The sequence below is a fragment of the Silurus aristotelis genome (genome assembly GCF_946808225.1).
Source record: "Silurus aristotelis genome assembly, chromosome: 16".
Classification (NCBI taxonomy): Eukaryota; Metazoa; Chordata; class Actinopteri; order Siluriformes; family Siluridae; genus Silurus; species Silurus aristotelis.
This window is the reverse complement of record NC_139589.1, coordinates 11,875,652-11,887,452: the sequence shown is the minus strand read 5'-3', so window position 1 is coordinate 11,887,452 and position 11,801 is coordinate 11,875,652. Positions and strand designations below refer to the sequence as shown.

General features: G+C 35.1%; 1 protein-coding gene across 1 annotated transcript; it reads right to left on the bottom strand.

Annotated features, from left to right (window-relative positions):
* Positions 1–308: 308 nt before the first annotated feature.
* On the bottom strand, positions 309–11,402 carry amacr (alpha-methylacyl-CoA racemase). Its single transcript, XM_083564705.1, has 6 exons — positions 11,314–11,402; positions 9,844–10,094; positions 8,518–8,661; positions 7,497–7,657; positions 4,301–4,487; positions 309–1,980 (listed from the first exon to the last, which is right to left on the bottom strand). Exons 2-6 carry the CDS (start codon positions 10,088–10,090, stop codon positions 1,571–1,573), a joined length of 1,149 nt encoding a protein of 382 aa, XP_083420831.1. The 5' UTR covers positions 10,091–10,094; positions 11,314–11,402; the 3' UTR covers positions 309–1,570.
* Positions 11,403–11,801: the final 399 nt, after the last annotated feature.

The following is an 11,801-nucleotide window of genomic DNA, read 5'->3' as shown; positions in this document are numbered from 1 at the left end:
ATGTCATATTGTAGGTTCTTTAAAGTAGCCACCTTTTGCTTAGATTACTGCTTTGCACACTCTTGGCATTCTCTTGATGCCTACTTTAAAGAACCTACAATATGACATATTTTCAGTTCACTTTTTTGTTATGTATATAATTCCACGTGTTAATTCATAGTTTTGATGCCTTCAGCAGTGTGATATACATACATATATACACAGGTGCATCTCAATAAAATATCATTAAAAAGTTGATTTATTTAGTAATTCAATACAAACAGTGAAACTCGTATATTATATGGATTCTTCACACACACACACACTGATATATTTCAAGTGTTTATTTCTTTTATTCTGTTATTCTGTCTCAATCAAACACCCACACAAACTCTGCCACAGCAGGCATTCTCTTTTTTCGAATATTTAGTCAGAATTATTATTCTATATCTCACTAACAAGGGGATGATTAGGATTAATGCAGAGTTATTATCGATCCAATCAAGTTCAAGATCAATTGTAAAATGTCAACAAAGAGCAATTGATGGTTATGGGCCCAGTGCTGGCACATTTGAACCCATGTCTTTCTGAGCAAATTTCAGCAAATGAACTTCAGTGCATATCTCCAAAATTCATTAGTGTGATATTTCAAAAATGAGGAAGACCAAGATTTACAGTATATGGAATTGACATTTTAACCAGCAGATGTTTTACAATTAGTTAGGGTCAGTGAATGACTTGCCCTGGTGAACAGCATGCTTTGGGATTTATTACAGAGAAGTTTTATAGAAACTCTTTATTAAATTAGTTTCTATCACAATTACTTTGCATTTCTGGTTGCTGAGTAACATCACTCAGTGCAGATATGATGAGTGAGACCTGGTGTGTAAATAATGTTAACAACATGGTGTAACCTACAGATAACCTACTGATGGGTGCTGGTATTAGTGTTAAAGATTACCAGAAACTCATTACTGGTTTCAAAAAAATAAAAAAATAAAAGTTATTGCTTTTCAGAAAAAAATAAATTATTTATTCCAAAAGACACGGCTGGTTGATTTTTAAAAAAGAAAACACAAAAAATCATTCAGAAGTAGGCAGACAAACTGAGCTCCTTAATGTCCTTTTTAATACTAAGGGTGCCATTCATTCTGATGAGCCCTGTCCTAGTTTAATTAAAAATCTTAGATTGATATTTACCTTATGTTGTGGATAGAGACAGTTATCATTAAACACGCTTTAGCAAATCTCTTTGCTGTAAATTAAAAGCTTAATAGTGATGATCAAAGAGACTTCAAAGACAGATTTCAGACTCAGTTCAGCTCTGTGATGGAGAATAATCACAGTAAAGAGCTGTGCATTTAAAGGACAAAACATCTCATCACAGTCAAATCTGTTTTCTGCAAACTCTGATAAAAACTTTGGAATTAAACGATGGTTAATTTGAGCTTAATAGCTCTTCACACAACAGTTCTCTGCTGAAGGCGGTAGGAATATGAGGCAGAAAGGCTGTGTGTGTGAGTGTGTGTGTGTGTGCGTGCGTGCGTGTATGTCACAATTCACAATGCTGCTGCTGCGTTTTTTTATCATATTATAGACGTGCTTTGGCTTCATTGCACTCTACAATGCCAGCTGACAGCAGCTGTTCGATATGAGCCGAGTCAAAGCCGTACTCCTCCAGCACAGAGCGAGTGTGCTCACCCACTACAGGGTCACGAGAGAGACACGGGTGAGCCGGGGTGCGGGAAAGGACGGGTGCCGGACGAGGGCTGACCTCACCCTGAGCGTCCATTAAAAAAGAGCCCCTCTCTCGGTTGTGAGGATGTGACCCGGCTTCATCCAGAGGCAGCACGGGGGTCACACAGGCGTCTGTCCCGTCAAAGATCTTACTCCACTCCGCCTGCGTCTTTTGTGCGAATACCTGAGTGAATGTCCGTCTAAGCTCTGGCCAATCAGACATGCTCAACTGTGGTGGGAGGGATGCAGCATCCAATCCAAGGCCTGGGTCAAGAAGAAAATGTTAACATTACGAATACAAATTTTTCAGCCTTATAACTGAGTCCGCAATGTAAGTATGGCAGGCCGATATGACACACCAACATTCTTTTAGTTACAAACAAAATGATTAGAAACAAGATGGTGGCATTCTCATGTCCCGTCAAACAGTATCTAATCAGTTTTCAGTTCCAAGATTTGGCATTACATTGATGGATGTTCTTAAAAATGAATGTGAACAGTAAAAAAAAGTCATATGTGGCTTTAAAAAGAGGATTAAGAGGGCCAAACACGAACATGACCTGGACTCTGTTCACTTAGATGATTGGATGGAAATCTGCATTTACATACTGAGAAGCATCCTTGCATGGTTTCTATTTAAACCAGATGAAACTTAGACAAGAACCACAGAATGACCTCGAGAACCTGCGGTCAAAAATCTCTGTGGGTTTTTTTTCTTTTTTAACTGAACATTTCTACATGAGAATAGCATCACCCTACGTTCACACTAGTATTCACTTGCCACTCGTGTTACTCGCTTCTTTCTTGCGGCCATTTAGTGGGCAAAAAAAAACAACCTTTCGCACTTGTATTTAAGTCTTACCTGGCACCTGATGCACTGTCTGGTATTTATTTATTTATTTATTTGTCTTGTATTTGTTTTTCTTCATCATTGTTGTCTGTCACTACCCACTTTTCTACTTGTTTCTGTGCCAAGTGTCTCTTATTTTTGTTGTATGTTTTGAAATAAAAAATGTATAAAGCCTGCACTTGTATTCACCTTTGTATGGCATCACCTTCCCTGATGCTCTGTCTGGTCATGTTATCAGTCCCTGCGTGCTCTTGGGGGATTTTGCCTACGGTTTTGCCTTTGGCATGCAATATGCATGCTGGACAGTCAGGTGATTGGCTTGGCCATTTCAAAGCATTCTACTTCTTTGACTTAAAAATGCACCGGCCAAAATGCTTTGAAGCATTTGTTTTAATTTTAAGAAATAATATAGCCATATACACCTCATCCAATTAATTCTCCTGCTGTTTTAGTTAGCTGTCACATCATTTATAAATACAAGGCAATGAGTTCCATTAGCAGTCATACATGCCCATGCCAAAAGTTGTATTGATATGTTGCAAATCATAAGCAGATCTTTCTCTTCTCCAAATTCTTCTACTTATTCTGATACAAGTTGTTCTTTGTCAGAAAATAAGAAGTTTCAAGCTATTTTTTTTTTTACAAACTCTGGAGGCTTATCAATAGTTTACATGGTAAGGCATGGTAAAGCCTCTGTATTTACTCTCTTGACTGTTATCTTTGACTCAGATGAGTGTTATGGATCTGGCCAATTGCTGTGAAGGGGTTTTTCTTCAACAGAGAAAAAAATATTCTCTCAGCCACCATAATAATTTTTTCCCTGGGCCTTTTTGAGAATTGTAATTATACTGAGATCACCAGTGCACTTTTTTAAATTAATAATTAATGTGCAAGGAAACATAGAGGGTGCATATTTACTTTACTTTTCTTCGTAAAAGGGTAAAATATTGGACGGAGACGATGCAAAACAAATTCAGTTATTGATTGCTTTGTAATTAAATGAATGAAAATCATATCGGATCTGCATAAATTACTATTACAAAAAAAGGAAAGGGATGGTAGTCACCAATTGGTCATAGGGAACAATGGTTATTAATAGCTGGCCACTTCAAACAGCTGTGATCACTGTTCGCAGTTCTGCTCTATGTCTAGAAAATACTTTGAAAATTGTAAAATTGTGATGCTTCTAAAATTAGCAACCCAGTTTTGAATGTACGGAGATACAAAAGACAATAAACTAAAAAAGAGAAAACATGGAAACTGTTCTTCTAACAAACAAAACAATAAAGTAAAAGACTGTTATTTTTTTATCCAAAAAAATTACAGTAAAAGACAGAATTCCCTGTACAACTCATGCTATTGTTGACAATCTGAATGTAATTTGTCACCATTAGCATCGACTCATTTATTTTTTCTTTTTGCTTCTTAAATTGGAAGTCAATAGAAAATGCCTTTGGCAATTACATCATGTAATTTCACTAATCTGACATTTCCGGAATTAGCTTGTGGGATTGGTATAGTCTTTGTATCACACAAATGTCTTATTCTGTAATAGTTCTTTAAAAATCCTTTCATCATTTCTTCTTAAATGTTGTGTGTAGCAGAAGCAGGTACAATAGAAGGTACAGTCACAGAAGCACTTACACAAAGGCAGTTTATATGTTTTCATTTCATTCTCATTTCAAAGCTAAAGATCCAAAAAGAGAGAAAAAAAAAAAAAAAGTTTGCTCTCACCTTGGATCAGTTGTTTATAAAACTGTGGTTCAATGGCCCCCACAGCCATGTGCTTCCCATCAGAGGTCTGATACGTGTCATAATACGGAGCACCACTGTCCAGCAAGTTCTCCCCGCGGGGCCGGTTCCACAGACCGAGGCTGCGAGACTTCCACATGAAGGAACCGACATACGCCGCTCCCTCCACCTATACACAAATGCACAATGAGCTGGTTAAAGTTTTTCTGGTTATTATCGCAATTCAAGACATTAATGGACGGATTTTTTTTTATTATGTTTGTATACAGAAAGAGCTTTTTTCTAAGTATTCTTGCAATATATGGGATTTCTCTAGAAAAGGACATAAATAAAATAATAAGAGCAGGAACTGTAGTAACTCATGACTAGGCTTTACAATTTGATGATGTTTGTATAATTACTTTTTGTCCATTTAAATACATAATTGCATATCAAACTTTCTGTCCACTTAAAACCTCTGTACTTTCCTCATTCGTCAATGAAACGTTTTGCTTTTGATGTGCAATAATTGAAAGGTGAGATATAGACATTCACAGTTATGAAAGATTATCTCAGTTATAGCAAGCTAGAAATGAGATAATTATTATATTCTGACATATTTGAGATAGTCTAAAAGAGTTTTACATAGTATATATGTAACATCTCAGATCTAACTGATATCAGATTATTTGATGTTCAATTATTTGAAGTATCCCATACTACCTCAGTTTGATAGTTACAGTAGCTCAGATTATCTCGGGTAGACTATCTCAAAGATGTCGGATTATTCGTTCCTCTCATTTCCTCCGACTACCTCAGTTACTCCACAGTTACCCTCAACTATCACTTTAAAGAGATAATCTATAGGAGATTATCTCTTAGATTATTTAAAAGATGTAATGTTATCTCAATTTCAGATGATTTCCATTAGATCTCATATTACATCCATTAGATTATCACTCATCAAAGATTTTCTAAAAGAAACCAATCCAGCTAATTCCATTAGAATTCAGCTCACCCATAAAGAATAAAAGCCATAATGTATATATGTATGTATAGTATTATGTAAAACTTTTCTCCATAATCAAACAGAAGTTTGCATAAGCAAACGAAAATGGGATTCATCCAAAACGCTACAGTGACAATTTCCACACTAATGTGAGTGGACAAAGATAATGAAATCTTAATTAGGCACAGTGTGACTTGGCTGTCATGCTGGTTTGACATCGAGAACAGAGATGATACTTTGCTACTTAGCCACTGCCAAACCCCTGTTTAATCTTGCAGGTGCAGTGAAACTGTTAAGGGAATTATATGACAGATATCATCACTGCTCATCAGAGAAAGAGCTAATTATCATGACAGCAGCCATGCCGCACTAAAGATTTCCCCAGTGCGTAATTACATAATTATGTTTCATACGCATTCATTTCAAATACAAATACGTAACTTGCGAATGTGTGTATGTTTACTCAGTTTCAGACATGTTTCGGAGTGATATGTGCGAGTTTCTGTGTTTTTTTATTTATGTTAGGATTTACAGATAATGTGTATAATGCAGGTCTACGTTCAGATCAGAACCACATGCACTTGGAACGCTGTGGTGCTGAAGTGGACAATCACTTATCATAAGGCTTTTATTCTTTATACGCAATCATAAAAGAAGCGCTTCTCTCTCATCTCTCTAATTGCATCTCCTTGTTTCCTTTCCTCATTTCTTGTTTCGTCCTCACTCTGCTGAAGATGCGAGGAAAGGAAGCAAGGACAAATGTAATGAGACATCCTTTCTCAATGAAGCTCAGACACAAAAAAATCTACATTTATACACAACGACGTATAATTACGCATTTAACAAAAGCATTATAGCACATGTACGCGAATCGCAGGCACATTTTAATGCTGCTTCTTTTTAATGACGTAAAGTTTTGCATCAAGTTTCCCTGCACTGACATCAACGTGAGCATAAGTACACACAAATTACAGTACCAATGCAACTAACAGACAGTGTTGTTGAAGTCCAGTTTCTGATAGGACATGCGTCTGATTGGTGTTGACGCATTTCTAGAACAGCAGCTGTCAGTTGTTCAGATGCAAAACACAAATTTATATTAATGCCTTGATTCTATTACATTATAATTGAATCCATTTATAAAATAGTTCAATCACATGCGGCAAAGATTTTACATAATCTATGCTTAATGATAAATGAAAGTGTATTATTAAACAACAAACTCATAATTATTGAAAAGGTGACTTTTTCTGTGAAGAGACACATGGAAAGAGTCACCAATCAAGAGGGACTTTTCAACATGAAAAAAAGCAATTTATGCTTTATAATCTATTGACAGATTATGCTGTTTAAAACATTTAACCTCTTAATTAACCTATTAATAGTACAAATATTAATCATGGATTTCAAACTTTGTTTATCACTTTACTTCCCACCATCACATAAGTTTGAAAATTTGCAAAAATGTTGAATTACTGTAATTGTAATATTTTATACATAATATAGTCCAAGTCCAGGTGTTGAAAAGTGTTTATTCGTTTCTATTATATTTTCTGGTGGCCAGCATAGATTTCTAATTGGCACAATATCTTAAGAACAAGTGATTGCATTTTTGTAGTTGTTTACTAGATGATTCTTTTCATTCAATTCAGCTTTACAAAAATAAATGCATTCTAGATGTGATTTTTCATTTATAGATTTATTTCTATTTTATTAAACAGGCAAGTCAAAGATGGATGGTGAAAAGAAAAAAACCCTGATACAAATATAAGGAAAAGACCTTAAAAGGAAGGAAGCAGTCTCAAAAGGGAACCCAGCCTTTTATGGTTCACGCTAGATAGTGTCATTATAAATAATTTCCTTTTAAAAGTGTGTACTGAATGTCTATTTTGTTGGAGTCTGCACACTGGCAGGGAAAATATATATTTTTTTCTATTTTCAAACTGTTTGAGGCAATCGTAGTCTTAAGACAACTCAATGTTTTCTAAGTGGTTCCATCCACAATACTCTCACAGTATTTAGTTAAGAAAGGACACACTATTTATGGTTCAGCACCTTTTACAGTGATAAATAAGTGTTAAGTGAGTGCCAACTCAGGCTTCTCTTTCAGACGGTGAACTTTTGCTTATTTGTTACTGTGAATAAATGATGACTTTGTACAAAAGTGTCAGTGTGTGTCAGAGGACGCACCATACTGGCATCAATGATTTGCCCCTGGCCTGATTTGCTCCTCTCCAGTAAAGCCAGAACGATCCCTAAAGTACACATCAGGCCTCCTCCTGCAAAGTCAGCCATCAAGTTCAGTGGGGCGTAGGGTTTCTCCGAACTACGGCCCAGCATGGATAGTAGTCCTGTTCCAGACAGGAAAAATCAAAAACACTATGAAGTACAAATATAAAGCTAATTAAACTGATTCTCAAACACATGAACAGAAATTATATAAACTCTTGTGTCAGAAAGTTACTATGCTGGAAAACTTTTAGTTACACCTATATATCCTACTGCTACAAAGCCCTGACACTGGCGACGCCTTCTGTAATCAAAATATGTACCAATTAATAATACATGTTTTTATTTGTTTTCAGCACCGTCAGACTTTCCACAGAAAGTTGAATCAATGAATTATTATTGTTATAAGTAGTAGTATTTGTATTACTATATCTCATTATAATAATCAGACAGTATCTATCTATCTATCTATCTATCTATCTATCTATCTATCTATCTATCTATCTATCTATCTATCTATCTATCTATCTATCCTGGTTTCATTTTAAAATCTGACTGATCAAAAGGCATTGATTCGTTAAAAAGCAGCTCTGAAATCTGGCTAACTTTTTTTTTTTACATTCTGCAACATTAACTGTAACTAATAACAGGATAAAAACTAATTTATAAGCCTACTATATTTAATAGTAGGCTAATAAATGAAACATGCATTGTATTATTATAAAGAAATAACAGCTTTAGGGTTGTTCATTTTTCTATTCCGTTTATTAATAATAGCAGCTTCTATTGGGTTTGAATATTCTTTCAAAAATACTTTCTATTGAAACAATAGCATTTTAAAACCAAGTGCAATCCCATAAACCTGATTTTTAGTTGCCTTGGTATCAATGTAATAGAAAATTAATCAACACTTTCTAACCAATCAGAATCAAAAATTCAGCAGTGCAGTGGCATAAAGAGAAGATGGAGGTGAAGTATGTACCGGACATGGCTAGGTAGTTAATGTCGTGTCCTGCAGCTTTGGCGTAGGAGCCACTCTGTCCATAACCTGTGAGCCGAGCATAAATAAGCCGAGGATTTTCCTCCAGCAGCACTTCAGGGCCCAAACCCAGTTTTTCCATCACGCCTTCAACCCAAACACAACACAGGTAAAAATAAATAAATAAATAAAAAGGTTACTACTCTAAAACTCAGCACTAAAAAATATGTTCAGTTATACACTTTACCTTTATTTTGAATCACTATTTATACATACTATATGGACAAAAGTATTAGGACACTTTCCTTCCAGCTGTGGTTCTTCCCCAAACTGTTGCTAGAGTTGCAAAAGTTGGAGGCACACAATTGTACATGTGCTGGTATAAATTTTTTCCTTCACTTGAACTACAAGACTCAAACCTCTTCCAACATGACAATACCCTTTACCCAAGACACCTCCATGAAGATATGGTTTACAAGTGTAGTGGAAGATCTTCAGTGGCCTGCTATAGAGCTCTAACCTCAACCCTATTGAACACCTTCAGGATAGAATGAAACACTGACTGCATCCCAGGACTCATCACGCTACATCAGGACATGACTTTACCAACACCCTTGTGGCTGAATGGCACAAATCTCCACAAGCACACTCCAAAACCTTCCAAGAAGAGTGGAGGTTATTATATAACGGCAAATGGGTACTAAATTTGGAATTGTTCAAATCTACTTTTGTCCATATACTGTACATACAGTATATAACTCTTGTATTGCATAGGACTTAAGTTAACCATTATTATTACTATTATTAATGAAACAAATTTCTAATTATAAGACTATGACTTAGTATCTGTATATAAGCCTGTAATGAGTTTTAGTCTACAACACATTTATATTATATAAATTGCAATGAAACAACTTTTAAAATACTTCCCGTGGGCTCACCACCTGCAGGAGGGACCGTAAGGGACGGTGCTGTAGAGGATTGGGCAGCAGTCGAAGGCAGGGGCCTGCTTAGACTGCTGCCCCCGCGACCCGAATTACGGATAGGCGGGAGAAAATGAATGAATGAATGAATGAACTTTTAAAATAATAGCTTATTGATATAAAACTGGTTCTGTGCATGTTATAGCTGCTGTTTAACAAACTTTTTTCATCTTCGGCCAATTTTAAAAGAGACTACAGTTGTGTTGTGGCAGAAACATTTTTAACTTTTTTTTAAGTTAAAAATTAATTTGACAGATGCTAAACCAAATATTTTGTACATTTATTGACCTCTAAAAAGGTTTTACAGAATGTTCTATTTCATTGTGCACAATTTATTTGGACTGACCTTTCCGAAAGGGTTCAAGAACTACATCTGCCTGAAGGCACAGTTTTTTCAGCACAGCCACACCCTGTGGACTCTTCAGGTTCAAAGCCACAGATCGTTTGCCTCTTGCTTGTGAGTCCATCGCCATGGTGACCTTTGTCCGATCTACACGGATCACCCGGGCCCCGAAATCAGACAAGATCATTCCACAGAAGGGTGCTGGGGCGAGTCCGGCTAACTCAATCACACGCACTCCAGCTAGCGCCATCTCTCTGAACAAAGCAATACACATATTTGCAGAGTTTGGAGTCAAGATCACAGAAAAGTACAGATTGCAGAAAATAGGAAAATTTTTTAGCATATTATTTCAAGCTATTTTAAGTTTTAATAGTTTGTATACATAGTATACATGGTATATATAGTTTGCATCTATAGCTCATTACTGAATATAATTTTACACTGTAGTAATACATGCAGTATTTTATATATAAAAAAGAATAATCTTTTGCGGATCTCAAAAGCAACAAACTTTCAAAAACGTACAATAGATTCCCCATTATATGCAATTTAATTTGTCAAGATAAATTTTAGATGTTAACTTTTATGCCTATTAAAATAGATACTGTGATGTCAATTCCTGAATATGTTAATGGTATTATAATAATTTGTAAAACAAGACTTATGGCTTTTATTTAGTATTTATATATATACGTATATGTACAATTTATCCACCTGTAGGTATTCTTAATAAACAATCTACAGTGTAAGAATATTCATATTTACCTATTAAAATATAGATCACAGCAGCATATGTTGTCTTTATTAGTTGTCATTACCATATCAGCTTTGTAGATTACCAAATCAAAGAAGTTTCCCTCTGCTTGTGCATTAATTATGCGTTTTATCATTTGTGTTTTTTTCTGGAGATTTGTAAGCACCAATGTCCTGTTTAATATGCTGAAGTGGAATAAACTTAATATGCAATAAATGTGACAATGATCTAAAGTTATAAATAATAAATCTCCTGTTTATTTGTGCACCTATGACGCACAATCATAATCTGGTCAATATTAAGCAAAATAATCAAGTATCCCACTTCAACTTATGCAAAAATATGTTCTATATAAAAGAAAAAATATATAAATTTATAGCATTCTGCAGGATCAGTATTACTGATTTTAAATATATGCAACCTTCACATTTGTGCACAAAGATAATTCCACATAATATATGTGATTTTGTTGCTTCAGCTGAGAAAACACTTATTGGAATAAAATGCATAATTTGAGTAAAACTGTCAGTAAATCAGATTGTACTGACTGATAACTCCGCAACTTACTCAGGCCATAGTTCATTAAGTGTAGAGATTTAACTAGCGACCAAATAAATCTATATAACATTTGTCCAACTCTTGCACAAAAAATACGAAAAGCATATAATTGAAATACATTAAATACATTCTGGGAAATAAAATAAACGCTTTAAACCTACCTTACAAAAAATGACACTCCAGAGCAGGGCAAAGGTAACTTTGTTTGTCGCTTAGAGATGACGTCATAAAGAGCGACGTTTTGTGGGCCTTGTAGTTCACTACTAGCTCTTGGAATGACTAAAAATATTTAAAAATATATATAAAAAAAAAGTGAATTAAAAAACAGACTGCAATTTACAATTCATATCTTACATTAAATAATATGTAACAATACATTTAACCATTAATTCAATATGATATGTCTAATCTCTTTCATTTTGTTTGCTACAGATTTCCTTTGGGACAGATATTTCAAGGCATGAAAAGTAAAGTGACAGTAGCGCAGCAGCAAATCACACGTCTGTATTATCTTTTTGTTTCTAACACTGTATCGTTTGTATAGGAATAACCAGTGGTGGACTGTGAATTTTACAACTAGGCCTTCAGTGGGGTCCTCTTTGAATCAATCCATTTCTTAATACTATCATTATGATACACGTCTATGAAA